A 13,442-nucleotide genomic window follows, 5' to 3' on the forward strand; every position below is an offset into this window, starting at 1 on the left:
TGTGTGGGGGGAGGGGGTGCAGGCAGAATGTTCTGGACCCAGAGGCCGACGGATTTTCAGGAAGTGAACACAGTCCGCCGCTTCTCCGTCCTCTCTCTGCCCTATTGTCATGCTTCCCTCTTTAAGAAAGAGATGAGACATCACATATGCTTCATAGGGGGCATGTCAGATCCTCATTGTTCATTGTTTCTTGTCTCCCACCTTGGAAAACAAAAGAAATGGCATTTGTCTCCAAAGGGGCACTATTAATGTCCTTCCACTGGTGTCAGAGAGTGGGGCCAGCACGAGCGGGAGGGTCTGGCCAGGACACAGAGAGGGTAACCTCGGGCTCCCGCTGGCCCCTCACACCTGCGTGCCCTCTGCGATACCAGAAAACCTAACACTCGCACCAACTTAACACGTCTTTTTGAAATGAAAGTGTCCCTGACACACTCCAGCAAACAGTTAAGTGACCACGTTTTAACCAAAAGCCATTGACTCATGTTCTTTTGCAACGCAGTGCGGTTCAGTACAGATGGCAGAGAGGTGAACACGGGGCGGAGGGCCTGTTACCCACCCAGGGCCTCTCCTCTCCTGGGGGCTGCGACAGGGCCGCAAGGGCCACAGAATCGGCAGCAGAGACAGGACAGGAAGCCAGCTAGCTGAGGGACAGCCAGATCATATCTGCACTCATGCATGCTACATCTGGAGGACTTGGGCAGTCTCACGGCTGAAAAATCCCGGTTTGGGGCTGCAGGTCAGTGTCTATGGGGTTGGGATAGTTGGGAGCTGACCTGCACAGCCAGAGCCCAAAAGGTGTGCTGTAAAACCACAAACAACCGTCCCAGGTCCTAATGCATCGGGGGGAGCCTCGCGCTGGAATTCCCCATGGAAGCCAGGGGCCTCGGCCATTCTCGGGGGACCTAGCTTCTGGGCATGTCAGAGAGCTGGCCCCGCGTGGTGTTAGATGGTGAGCTCCTAGCATGAAGTGCGTGGGGCCTCCAAACGCTCGGGAGTCCATGCTCATGTCCGTGTCCTTCACGTGGGTGAGGAGAGGGCACAGCTCCCATAAACCCCCCGTTCTGAGTCTTTTAACTTTGAAGCAGCCTGGACGCAGGCCACATGGGATGGTCATTCTGGTTTTGTTCCAAATTTAGGCTGGAATCTTAGCACTGATGCTGATAAAAATATGTATGTTTAAATGATGGTATTTGGCTCCTTCTGAAGAATTCTGTGACAAGCCCAGAACCTGCAGACGTGGCAGTGTCAGGAAACAGAGACAGTACCTTTGAGTCTCACATAAAAAATTCAGATCCAGTGTTGATATCCACTGCCATGCTTTTCAATAGTGTTTATTTTAACTTTTCTTTGTATAAGAAAAAAATGAGCACCTCTGACTGGCTGCCCATCAGACAGCAAGCTCTCTGCCAGGAGAAAGGTGGTGGCACGATCCCGTGGCCACGGGCAGCCACCTGGTGGGGCGGGCTGTACAGTCAGGTGCAGGGCTGTGGCTCAGGTAAGAACAGTCGCAGTCTGGTGGCCAATGGACCGCCTGTCACAGCCAGCAGGACAGCAGAAAGCTCTCCGCTCTGGGCGCTCATGTAGAAGCTGGCCACCGGCCTGAGCCACACTGGTCCCAGAGCCCCACCACGCTGGGTGACCAGCCGGAAGCCTGCCCGTCCCCACACATGGTGTGGGCTCGCACAGGCATCTGGCTCCGGCCCGCAGGGGCTCTGCCAACCAAGGCCAGATGTCAAATGTGACACAAAAGGCAGGACCCGCAGGAGGTGCCCCAGTGGCCCATCCACCCCATATTTCTCCCTGGATGACCATCCCAACTGGGAACTCTGTGTTGGAGGGAGCTGCTCTGCCTCGCTCGGGCAGAACCGTGTGGGTGTACCGTCGTGGGCACACGTCTATAATGATACTTGGGCTTTCTAATCGTCTTGCTCGGAGATATGCGGAACAGAGAGCTAGCTTATCATGACCATGCATTTGATGTCTGAGGCTTTGGACTGTTTTTCAATTTTCAAATTCGTCTTCCCCGTCAGAAAATAGAAAAGAGAGGATGAGCAAGGAACCTTGGGTAGAAACCTTTAAGTGTCTACCCAAATACAAATCAAAAGTACAAAGTCTCTCCCTGGAACTGCTCATTTCAGAAAATCATAAGAAAATGGCATTTATGCACCAGCAATGCAGAGGATTTTCCTGCAGCCCAGTCAGAGGAGAACCTGGAAAGTGAAGCTGGGAAAGCCAGCCCAGCGCGTCAGAGCCTTCGTGTCGATCTGACAGTTTTCCCAACACCCACGCCTCCCTGAAGATCAGTGTAAGCCAAAGCCACTTTCCATGCCAGGGAGGGATTTAGCCGTGGTCCTGGAATCCACTTCTGGCTGACAATCCATGAATTAAATCTGCTAAAGGGACTTGTAGGAGGGATTTTTGGCTCCTGAGAAAGAGAGGGACGGGCCATGTGTCCTCCGAGCACTGTGATGTATGGGTGAGATGCCCGGATCTCGGCAGCCACCTTGTGATCCTGAGGGCAGCCGTCCGAGGGTGAAGACGACACAGGGAGGACGCCAGAGGGAAGACTGGGGAGAGTGTGTCTTCAGCGACATCACCAAGTCAGTTTCAGCCAAAGCGCAGCTTCTTCCACCTCTGGACGTCTGACGTGAGCTAACCTGTCACCTCATTGTTTAATCCTATCAGGGAGGCTTGTCACCACTGGAAACCAAAAGCTTCCTGACTGCTCAAAGCTGACTAGGTTCCAGCTCTGTGCTGGGCAGCCCCTCCCGCAGACACCGTCTGTGTGCTCCCCAACTTCTTCAGGACCTGACCCAGGGAGTCCCCCCGCCGTTCTGCTGCAGGCGCAGCCCCCCAATGCTCCGCGCCCGTTGCTCGTCTTCCTGCAGAGCGTCTAAGGACGGGCGTCCTCAGCCCACTTGCTTCTGTGGTTTGTCCCCTTGTGTTCTGCTTGTCGTCTGTTTCCTCCCACCGAGCACAACCTCTGTGGAGGCGCAGACTTCTGTGTGTTCTGTCCTGTCCCCAGTGCCTACAGCAGCAGCAGAAACACTGAGGGCATCCAAAGGCCTATCGCACAAAAGCGAACGACCGTGTGCATGAGACAGCGGAATGTCTTCAGAATTATTCAGAGATCATATCGCTTCTATGCTGAATAATGCAAACTGTGTCACCCAGAGAACATGCTCTGTATGGTCACGAGGGCCAAGAGGGTGCCCCATCACAGACCTGGGTGCTGAGTGGGGGCCCCCGTGGCCCTTCCTCCACCAGCAAAGGACATGTCACAGGGCGACATTCTGCCCAATCAGAGCAAGAGAAAGTGCAGTGAAGGTCAAAGGTTGGTGGGGAGCACTTGCCCTGCCGTGGAAAAGAGGCACAGTAGGGCTGTCATCCTGCACAGGAGGCTTCTGGAAAGCACAGCAGGCCGGAACCCCAGAGCAAGCCAGAAACAGATGGAGAGAACACAGACCGCTTATTACAATTATGTCCTTGACCTGCTGAAATAGCCCGAACTTCCCTTGTCCTTAGAGCTGTGTGAGTTGGTAAATTCTGAGGTGGCCTGAGTGTGAGAACCCATTTGCTGCCGTGAAATGCAGCCCTGTGTATGCATGCTGCCTGTCTGACGTTCTCTGAGTAGAAGGCAAACCCTGAGAGACGGGGTTGTGTTTGCTCTTTGCAGCCCTTTCCTCGGTCCCTGGGGCAGTGTCTGGACATGGCTGACAGTCAGTCTTTGCGCTATGCACGCGTGAATAAATGAATGAATGAATGAGACACAAATACAGCAGGGGTCTAAGGGGTCTCTTCCTCTGGGTTTAAGTTAATGCTGTTTCTTGAAACTCAAAGGAGAGGGATGTACTCTCTCCTGTAGGCAAAACAGGGATGCCGAGAACTCTCCTCCCTGGTGGGATACCTGGTAGTCTGGGCAGAGTGGTGAGGACGGGTGCGAGGATGTTTCCTGTCCAATGGGAGTGTAAAGCCGTTTATAGGTTCTGTAGGGATGACATTATAATGCTGATCACATCCTTTCAGAGCTGGTGTCAGGCTCTGGTTTTGACAGCTTAGGGGTTTGGGTTGGCCAGTGCTAAGAAAACATCTGCCAGGGATACTCCCCCCTTCTGGAGGGGCAGCTCGGGGACTCGCAGGGCTGTGGTTCAACTCCGCTGGGGAACCAAGGCCCCACTTAAGTGAACAAGCCTGTCATTAATATGCAGAAACACTTTCCCGACTCTTCCCTTTACACCTGTGCACAGGAACCAGAAACAACCTCACACCAAAACCGCTAACGGAGTCCCGTTCTCTTCCTGCCTGCACAGCCTACACCACGCGTGCGACTGTAACAGCCCCGCAGACTCTGAGCCTGTCCTGGGCCAACTGCCCCTGTGCTCGCCACGTGGTGAGTGTAGATGTGTGGCTGGGATGGGTGACGTGCTGGCCACCCAGGACCAGCTTTCCCGCTGTCCTGCTCTTCCGGCTTCCAGGGCACACTGCCCGAGGACACTGGTTTTACTGAGAGCTAGACTAGGGCTGGGTGACTTTGTCCTGAGGAAACGTTTATGAGCCAGTCACTGTGCTTCAGCTCCTGGGTCTGCATTCCTGCATTTCCTCCTCTTGAGGCCGAATAGTCGCACTTGACCCCTTGGGGGAAATGACTTGAGACGCGTTAGAATGCTCCTGGCTCGGCTCCAGAGGTGAAGCTGATGGCTTAACTTGATAACATTTGAAAGATATTTTGATATGTTTGTAAACTACTTTTATATAAATCTGAAAAATCAGAGCTTAGTTCATCTAACCAAGAGTGCCAATCACCTTCCCTCATGCTCCCACCGTTTCCGTGACCGCCAGCACGCGTGCCCCAGCTGCCGCTCTGCCGAGCCACACAGAACACAAGGAGGTCTTTGGTATCCCAGACCCCGAACCGCCTGCTGTCCTTGCCGTCAGCACATGCTCTTTTATAAGTGGTAATTTCAGGGTTTCCATGTGTTTATACCATAGAAATCCATCCGGGGCAGTCTGGCCCTGCTGCGGTGAAATGCTTGGCTCCCTCTGCCAACACCAGGGACAAAGGGACCTGCGGTTGACACTCGACACAGTGTAAGTGCCGGCACGGCCCAGACAGCCTGCCAAAAGCAAACACTGCCGGCACGTTTCTGGATGGTCTTCCTCTCATCTCTGACGGCCAAAGCCACAGTTTCTGCACGCACCCTGCACAAGGAAGTGGGGCGCAGTGGAAACCAGAGGCCTCCGCCCTTCCTACTTCCCAATGCCACACCTCGCAGCCCCCTGGGAATGACATTACCTGGTGGACGTGCCAGGGATGGGGCGTCCGGTGTCCACCAGGACACACCAGCAGTAGCCCGTGGAGGGGTGGCACTGGACGGGCTTGTACAGGCCGCCATGGGCACACTCGGGGATCACCACATTGTCATTCTTGGGCTGCCTGGCCTCCTCCAGGGCCGACTGCTGCTCCTGGTCACACGAGGACACTAGAGAGAGGAAGAGACAGGCGTGAACAGGCAGCCTGTGTCCGGTCAGTCACACGGGAGCATGGGAGGAAGGGGGTGGAAGACGGAGGCCATTTGTCAGCATTTTTCAAACACTTTTATTGCAGTGGGTACTGGACCAATAACCATTTTCCACTTCTTTCAGTTTTGTCGCTACCTGTATTTGAGATGACGCTGAACCACAGGGGATGACAAGGCACTGTACCCACCCGTTTTTGCGCATGCTGCTCCGTCTCGGGCAGACTGTGACCACAGGGCTGTATGGTGTGTGGCAGTGACTACAGGTTTAAGTGCCACAGAACGACACAAGTGACTCAGCATCAGTCACTGACAATGACAATGACCAGCTGCTCTTCACTCCGCGCTCTATGCGCTGGCACAGTACAGGGTCGCCCAATACCATTCGGGTTTTCAGGGCGTATCGTTTCTGTGTGTGTCCTGAAGAACACACAAGTGCATGTCACCCGGTAGGTCCTCTGCCATGTTCCTACCCAGGGTGCACTCACACTGACCTCCCTGCTGTGACCTCAGAGGCTGACTGCAGCGCCTGACATGGATGATGGAGGCCAAACCGCAGTCTCTCCGGGACACACCGTGTGGGGTGATCTCAGAGCCCATCCCATGGGCCATTCGGTCCTCACAGGAGACGCTAAAATCATTTCCACGAGCGAGAGAGGAAGGACGACATCGGCCCTGAGGGTTCGGCAGGCAATCCCCTTCCTATAGGGTGTGCAGGCTCCCGTGGTGGAGACTGTGGACACCCCTGGCTCTGCCTGCAGGGGACCACGCACTGGACCCATGTGTCCACTCGGACGCTCTCACCCTGGGACCTGGAGGTTGAGGACACTGGAGTTCCGTTCTTCGTGAGTCTTGGGGCCGCAGGAGCCCCCAGGGGGAAGCAGCTGTCTGAGCTGCCCTCTTCTGGGAGGGGGCTCCATGGGTCTCCTACAAACTCCCTGCATTTTTAGAATCAGATCTTTTTTGTCTATAAGTTGAGAACTTTAAATAACCAAGTTCCAACACCAAAGCCATCCAGCATTGGAATTGAGCCTGTGCTTCCATCAGCACAAATGCTCTGCGGACCCCAGCACTCGGCAGGTACTGGATTTAGTCCTCTATAACGTCGGGCACTGCGCGAGGTGGAGGCAAGACAACCGTGGGGAGATTCCTACACACAGCTCACGTCTAACACACACCCCCAACGGCCACGGCGTTTTAAGGCATCACCACCCCCTCTAGTTCAATTTCGTATTGACTGTTTCCTGTAAGTTGGGTGCTTTATAGTGCGCTCAGGATTTTGCTCAGCCCTTGGGTAGATAATAAAGAAACCTACCCCTGTGTTGACGGTTATCTTAAAGAAAGAGGCTTCCCTCCCACTGTAACCTGGAAACTGGCGTACGGTGCAAATGACAACGATCAGATTTCTCTCTGAGTTGCAGTAAGTTCCTCTGGCTCATGTTTAGAAAGCAGGGAAGATGGCTTGAGCTCCTGTTGTCAGCTCCTTAGAATCCCTCAGCGTCCTCAGTCCAGGGAGGGGCTGGCTGGGGCCGAGACCAGTCTGCCAACGGGCCCCCCTGGGAAACACACCGCTCACTCTAATGCCGCCTTGGCTCCTGTTCAGAAACTTTATTAGTGAACAGGATTTATGGTGCTGTTATCTGGCACAAACACGTTTCCTGCGCTGTCCAAGGACATGCTGTATCTATAGAAGTCGTTCCGGAAAATCCCTGACACGTCCCTTTGGAGGACAGTATGTCATATTTGAAGGTTCACCAGTAAAGTCGGCCTGACTGAGTCAACGACCTCCTAGAATTTGCTGAGAATGTTGTAAAATGGTGAAGATATTATGGCTGAGTCAGGAGAAATGCCGTGTTTGTTTGTGCAAACATCCTGACTGAGGAGCGTTGTTCACTCATGCAATGTAAGTTGGTAAATCCAGCCCCATGTGGGCATTCAAGCGTGCTGGAGAAATGCAATATATTTTTCTTAGTAGGGGCTGTAATGCAGGAAGAAGGTCGTCTATAGACAAACTAACAATGACCCCTGGGAACAGAGGCTGAGAAAAGCAGGATCAAACACTAGAAAAGTGCTCTCTCTCCTAAATCAGCTCAGCTCCCCAGGAGCGACCGCCAGATCTGCACCAGGGCTCGCTCAGGCCACGTTGCATGAGCAAAGCAAAGAAACCCCTTCAGCATGGGTCTCTGGGGCACAGACACCCCACACTCGATAAAGACATCAATCACACCTGCAAAAAGAGATGGATCGGGACAAAGCCACGTAAACAAGTCACATTTCCCCACCGTACCAGAAGCTTTCCATCACTGAGACACACAGGAACGTGACTTCAAAAAGAAACCCAAGGAGACAAGTCTCAAGGACGTATTAGAAAAATGTCAAGGAGACCTCATGACGTATCAGAAAAGAGCACAGGAAAAAGGGGAAATTTTCAGTGCCTGTAAAAATGGAGACAAGCAGAACGAGGGTGGTGGAAATAAGAAAGCACAGAAGGAGAGACCATTTAAAGGAATGTGTGACGCTTGCATCGTGCCCAGCTGAGGGCCAGATAGAAGCATGATATGCAGGTAGGAAAGCCTGGAACTGGCTGGATCTGTCAGGATGTCAGAGGGGTTAAAACTGAACTTTTAAAATAGGTATATTATTCAAAGTTAGGTTTGAGTCCATTCCAGAAGAACGGCAATGGGTATTTGTGCTCCTGCCACAGCTAACTGACCTACTGGCACTCTCAGCCCACAAGAAAACATGTCCACTCGTCATGTGATGAGTGTACTGTGCTTTCTTCCTCAGCTAACTCTACCTGTGTGCTTCTCGGGCCCCGTGAGCTTGTTTTGCTTACAGCTCAGGTACCCAGCCGCCGAGGCTGTTCTCCCCCTATGAGCGGACTCCCGAGAAGTAGTAATCAGAGAATTTAGATGAAAACAAATGGCTGTCAGACATTTATGAATTAGAAGGGGGAAAAAAAAACCTCTTAAATGATGAGCTCACTAAATGTAGGCTACTTGATCTGAGTCTGATGACATCTGAAGCAATAACAAATCACATCCATTCTACAAAAAAAAAAAAAAGAGCTTTAGATCTGACATATTTCAAGGAGACACATGCTGAATATGCCATTTTTTTTCTGGCTGGCTCATGTCTTAATAGCCTCACATTAATATTTAGGGCTTTTTTGTTCACTTTCCCACAGTGTACCTGTTGGAAGATTCTCAGTGGACCCTGAGAAGCATTCTGGGCAGGATACTTGAAACTGTTTATTTTTCCATCCCCATGGCCACCGCCGTAGGCAGAACAGTGACATCAGCAGCAAGTGTCGGGTTCCAGTCACTTGTGGATTCGGATTTTCTTGGTTCCACTTTTACTTATGTGCTCATCTTGAAAGGACTCCCCTCCTGGCCCCCAATTCTCCACCACAGCTTCGCTACTGTTCACATTGCGGGGAGACCATCGTCTGCTGTCAGTTGGTTGTCTGGTTGGTTGTTGTTACTTGCTGAGGGACAATGTGGCCCTTGAGCCACATAATAATCCGTTCTTGGAACATTTTGTTTTCCCAGACGTACCTCATTTTGAAAGAATGGCATAACATTGCTGTTCAGCTGTACCCAACACCTCCTGAGTTCTTCGGAAATGACTGCAGGAACTGACAGCATCCGTACATCACCCCACTGCTCCTGCCAGCATTCGTACCTCCACTCACTTCTAAGTTGTACTGATGGAGTCTGGTTTCTATTCACTCCCATCTTCTTATTTCTTTCTGTGTTGAGTCATCAAGAGGCATCAAGCAAATGTAATGCTCAGAGTTACAGCGTTTTTGTTTAATCCTTTGGCAGTCCTTCCAAAATATGGCGGCAGCATGGGGCGATGTGGACAAGACGACGCAGGATATGAAGGAACAGAGTGGAGGCCAAGTCATCCGACCTGGTGCGTGGCTCCAGGGAGGTCACGGACACGGGCACTCATGCCAGACGGTGTCACACCCACCTGATGGCCTCAGACGGTGGTCAGGAGGGACAAACGGTATAACATACCAGTGTCCTTAGAAGGAAGGATAAAATGCCTGGCAAAACTGAAGCCACCGTTTGAAAGGCTAGAAATAATACTTAATGACCTTTTAAGGCATTGTAATAACATTGTACTCTAAATGAAAATTCTTTCCGTTGCAGAAAAACTACCACTTTTCTGGCAAAGAAAATTTAGGTGTTCATTTTTATTAAGGTGAACGAGGTCATTAATCAAATGACAAATCTCTCAGAAAAGTGGAAACAGAAGATAACCTCTATCTTTCAAAGAGCATAGTAAAAGAAAAACCTACAGCTAACATCATACTTAATGATAAAATAACGATGACTTTCACTCTAAGATTATAAGACGCTCACCACTTTTATTTATCATTATACTGTAGGGCCTACACAATGCAAAAAAGTTTTAAAAAGCCTAAAAATTAGAAAGAAAACAATTCAAAATTGACCTTGATCACACATGATAGGACTGCGTATGTTAAAAAATTCTAAAGCTTCTACAAAGAAAAAGCTGTTATAATTCATGAATGAATATAGCAAATTTTCAAGATATAAGTATACAAAAATCACCTGTATTTCTATTTCTACTAGCAAAAATCAACTGAAAGATAATTTTTTAAAATCTCATTTGCAATAACATCAAAAACAAACTTAGGAATACATTTATAAAAGTATATGTAAGACATTGAAAATTAAAAAGCATGGCAAAGAAAAATTAAATGAAACCATGAATAAAACAAAGGCAACCAACCAAATAAAAGAAGATATTTGCAAACAACACCTCCAATAAGGGGCTAATATCCAAAATACATAAATAATTCATACAACCCAACAACAAAAAAACAAACGATCCAATTAAAAAATGTGCATAGGACCTGAACACTTTTCCCAAGAAGACATACAAATGGCCAACAGATATATGAAAAAAAAATGCTCAACTTCACTAGCTATTAGGGAAAGGCAAATAAAAACCACAATGAGATATCACTTCTTACCAGTCAGAATGGCTATCATCAACAAGACAAATAATAACAAGTGTTGGAGAGGCTGTGGAGAAAAAGGAACCCTCATACACTGTTGGTGGGAATGCAGACTGGTGCATCTGCTATGGAAGGCAGTGTGGAGGTTCCTCAAAAAACTAAGAATAAAATTACCATATGACCAAGCAATCCCTCTCCTGGGTATCTACCCCAAAAATTTGAAAACATTTATTCATAAAGATATGTGCCCCGATGTTCATTTCAGCTTTATTTACAGTGGCCAAGACATGGAAACAACCAAGGTGTCCTTCAAAAGAGGATTGGATAAAGAAGTTGTGGTATATACACACAATGGAATATTACTTGGCCATAACAAAAGATGAAATAGTGCCATTTGCAACAACGTGGATGGATCTTGAGATTATCGTAAGTGAAATAAATCAGACAGAAAATGTCAAGAACCATATTATTTCACTCACATGGAGGATATAAAACAGAAAGCAACAAATGAAAAAGACAAACAAACAAGCAAAAACTCATAGACACAGACAACAGTATAGTGGTTACCAGAGAGTAAGGCGGCTGGGGAGGAGATAGAAAAAGGTAAAGGGGGTCAAATATATGGTGACAAAGGGAGACAAGGTTTTGGGTGGTGAGCACATCATGCAATATACAGATGATGGATTACAGAATTGCACACCTGAAACCTACATAATCTTATCAATCACTGTCACCCCGATTTATTTAAAAAAACAATTTAAAAATTTTAAATAATGGAGTCTATGTAAATGGAGAGAGATAGGCACCATGCTAGTAGATTAGAAGATGAAGTAATATTTAATGCTAACTCTTCCCAAGTCTGTCTATGGATTCAACACGACTTCCATCAAAATCTTAGGATGTCCTTTTGTAGAAACTGACACTCTGCTTCTGGAAATGAGGAAGACCTGGAATGCTAGACCTGAGGCTAGCGTCACCTGACTTGAAAAGTTATTATAAGGCTACTTATCCAGACAGTATGAGATTGGAGTAAGACCAGCTGAACAGATTAATGAGAAGAAGAAAGAGTTCATAAATACACCTAAAAATCTAGGTTCAGTTGATAATTAACCAGGCACCAAAACAACTCAGTAAGAGGGGCAAATCTTTTCAACAAATGATTCTAGAACAATGGGATATTTATCTGCCAATAAAAAAATAAAGTCTAACATACTATGCACAAACATTTTTTTGAGATGAATTAGAGTTCTAACCCGGAAAACTGAAAATACAAAGCCTGTAAATAAAATATGGGAAACTATCTTTGTGATGTCTGGTTAGACAAATGCTTTTAGGACAGCACAGCAAACAGTAACCACAAATATATATATATATATATATTTGGTAAATTGGGTTCTATTAAAACTTAAAACTTGTGCTCACCAAAAGACACCATTAAGATAGTGAAAAGGCAAGTGTCACATGGGGAGAAAATGTTCCTGATGCATGTACCTGACAAAGATTCAGGTTATATAAATAACCCTACAAATCAATAGAAAGGACAAATAATCCCATTTAAACTGGGCAAAGATTTGGACAGACTCTTCCAAATGAAAGCTATATGCCTGGACAAATGCTTGGCATTGTTATTCATCAGGAAAATACAAATGAAAACCACAAGATGCCATTGCGTGCCTGCTAGAGTGACACAGATCAGAACACTACCAAGGACGAATGCTGGCAAGGTTGTGGTACACACAGCTGGGGTCCTCACGCATTCATCACACGAAGGTGAGATGACAAGGCCACCTTGGAAGTCGACTCTGAGGTATTTATCCAAGAGTACGTAAAACAGAGGTCCACAAAACGACAGTCCAGTGGGTACAAGGCAGCTTCATTTATAATAGCCTGGAAACAACTCACACATCCATTAACTCGAAAATGCACAGATCATGGTCAATGCACACGACATACAATTACACACACACCTTACAGACAATAAGTGGGCAACGTGTACAACCAACAAGGACGGATCTCAAAACCACAATAATAAGGCAAGAAGGCTTATTCCACTTACAGGAAACTCCAGCCCCGGTGAAAGTGAGACTGATGGAAACAGAAGTGGCAGCTGCCTCCGAGAAGGTGTCGCTCGGGAAGCATGTGGGAAGCCTGTGAGGGAGCTGCCACGCGTGTGGGCACGTCCTCTGTGTTAGGATGGAGCCATGTGGCCACACCCTCTTACCAGAGCGCATCACACGGCACATAAGTATTCCCAAGAAGCAAATCTCTATCCAAATGCGTCTGCGGAAGCTTTTCTTTAGTGAGAATAAAATGGGAATTCTAAGAGAAGAGAAAATTTTGGCCACAACTGAACTGGCAACATTTCCTCTCCTCTCTGGTCTGTCTTCCAAATGGAGAGCCTCAGACCCAACACTACTTGAAAGTCCGTCGTCAGGCCCCAGGAAAGTGTGCATGTTGAGTGCTTAGTCCATCCTCGTTTTTCCCAGCAGGACTTGGGGATCCATTATTTATACTGAACAGTGAGCTCTCACCGGGAAGTGCTGTAGAGCACGGGGCGGGAGCTCCACATGCCACGTCTGACTGGGCCCCTGTAAGGTCCGCTCAGAGTGACGTCCTCACGTGATGACTCAATTGGCCGAAGATGGTTTCATTAGGAGTTGTGACTAAGACAGCCACGGTGGGTCCAAAGTGTTCATGCCCCACGTCCAGATGACTCCGACGAATACCGGGGTCAACCTGCCTCCCATGACACCTGACGTAGAAGCATCTCCACGTACAGTCCAGTGTGTTACGGGAATCTCCCAGGGGTCTGCCCGTCCCCTGTGTCCCCTCAGCCTCCCTGGAGGGATCTCAGTCCTACTTACATTTTCTCTGCTGCCCCCGGCTGGCCTGACCCCTCATTTCTGTCAGCACCATCGTGACACGCAGGG

The 13,442-nt window shown here is 48.7% G+C and overlaps 1 protein-coding gene across 2 annotated transcripts in view; it reads right to left on the bottom strand.

Annotated features, from left to right (window-relative positions):
* The window catches only part of SMOC2 (SPARC related modular calcium binding 2), a 166,828-nt gene that overhangs the window by 42,025 nt on the left and 111,361 nt on the right, over positions 1 to 13,442 (bottom strand). For both annotated transcript variants that reach the window (XM_081041261.1, XM_081041260.1), the window contains exon 8: positions 5,294 to 5,480. In XM_081041261.1, coding sequence (XP_080897387.1) covers positions 5,294 to 5,480 — 187 coding nt within the window. The remainder of the gene's footprint in view (positions 1 to 5,293; positions 5,481 to 13,442) is intronic.

The sequence above is a fragment of the Rhinolophus hipposideros genome, assembly GCF_964194185.1.
Source record: "Rhinolophus hipposideros genome assembly, chromosome: 3".
Lineage (NCBI taxonomy): Eukaryota > Metazoa > Chordata > Mammalia > Chiroptera > Rhinolophidae > Rhinolophus > Rhinolophus hipposideros.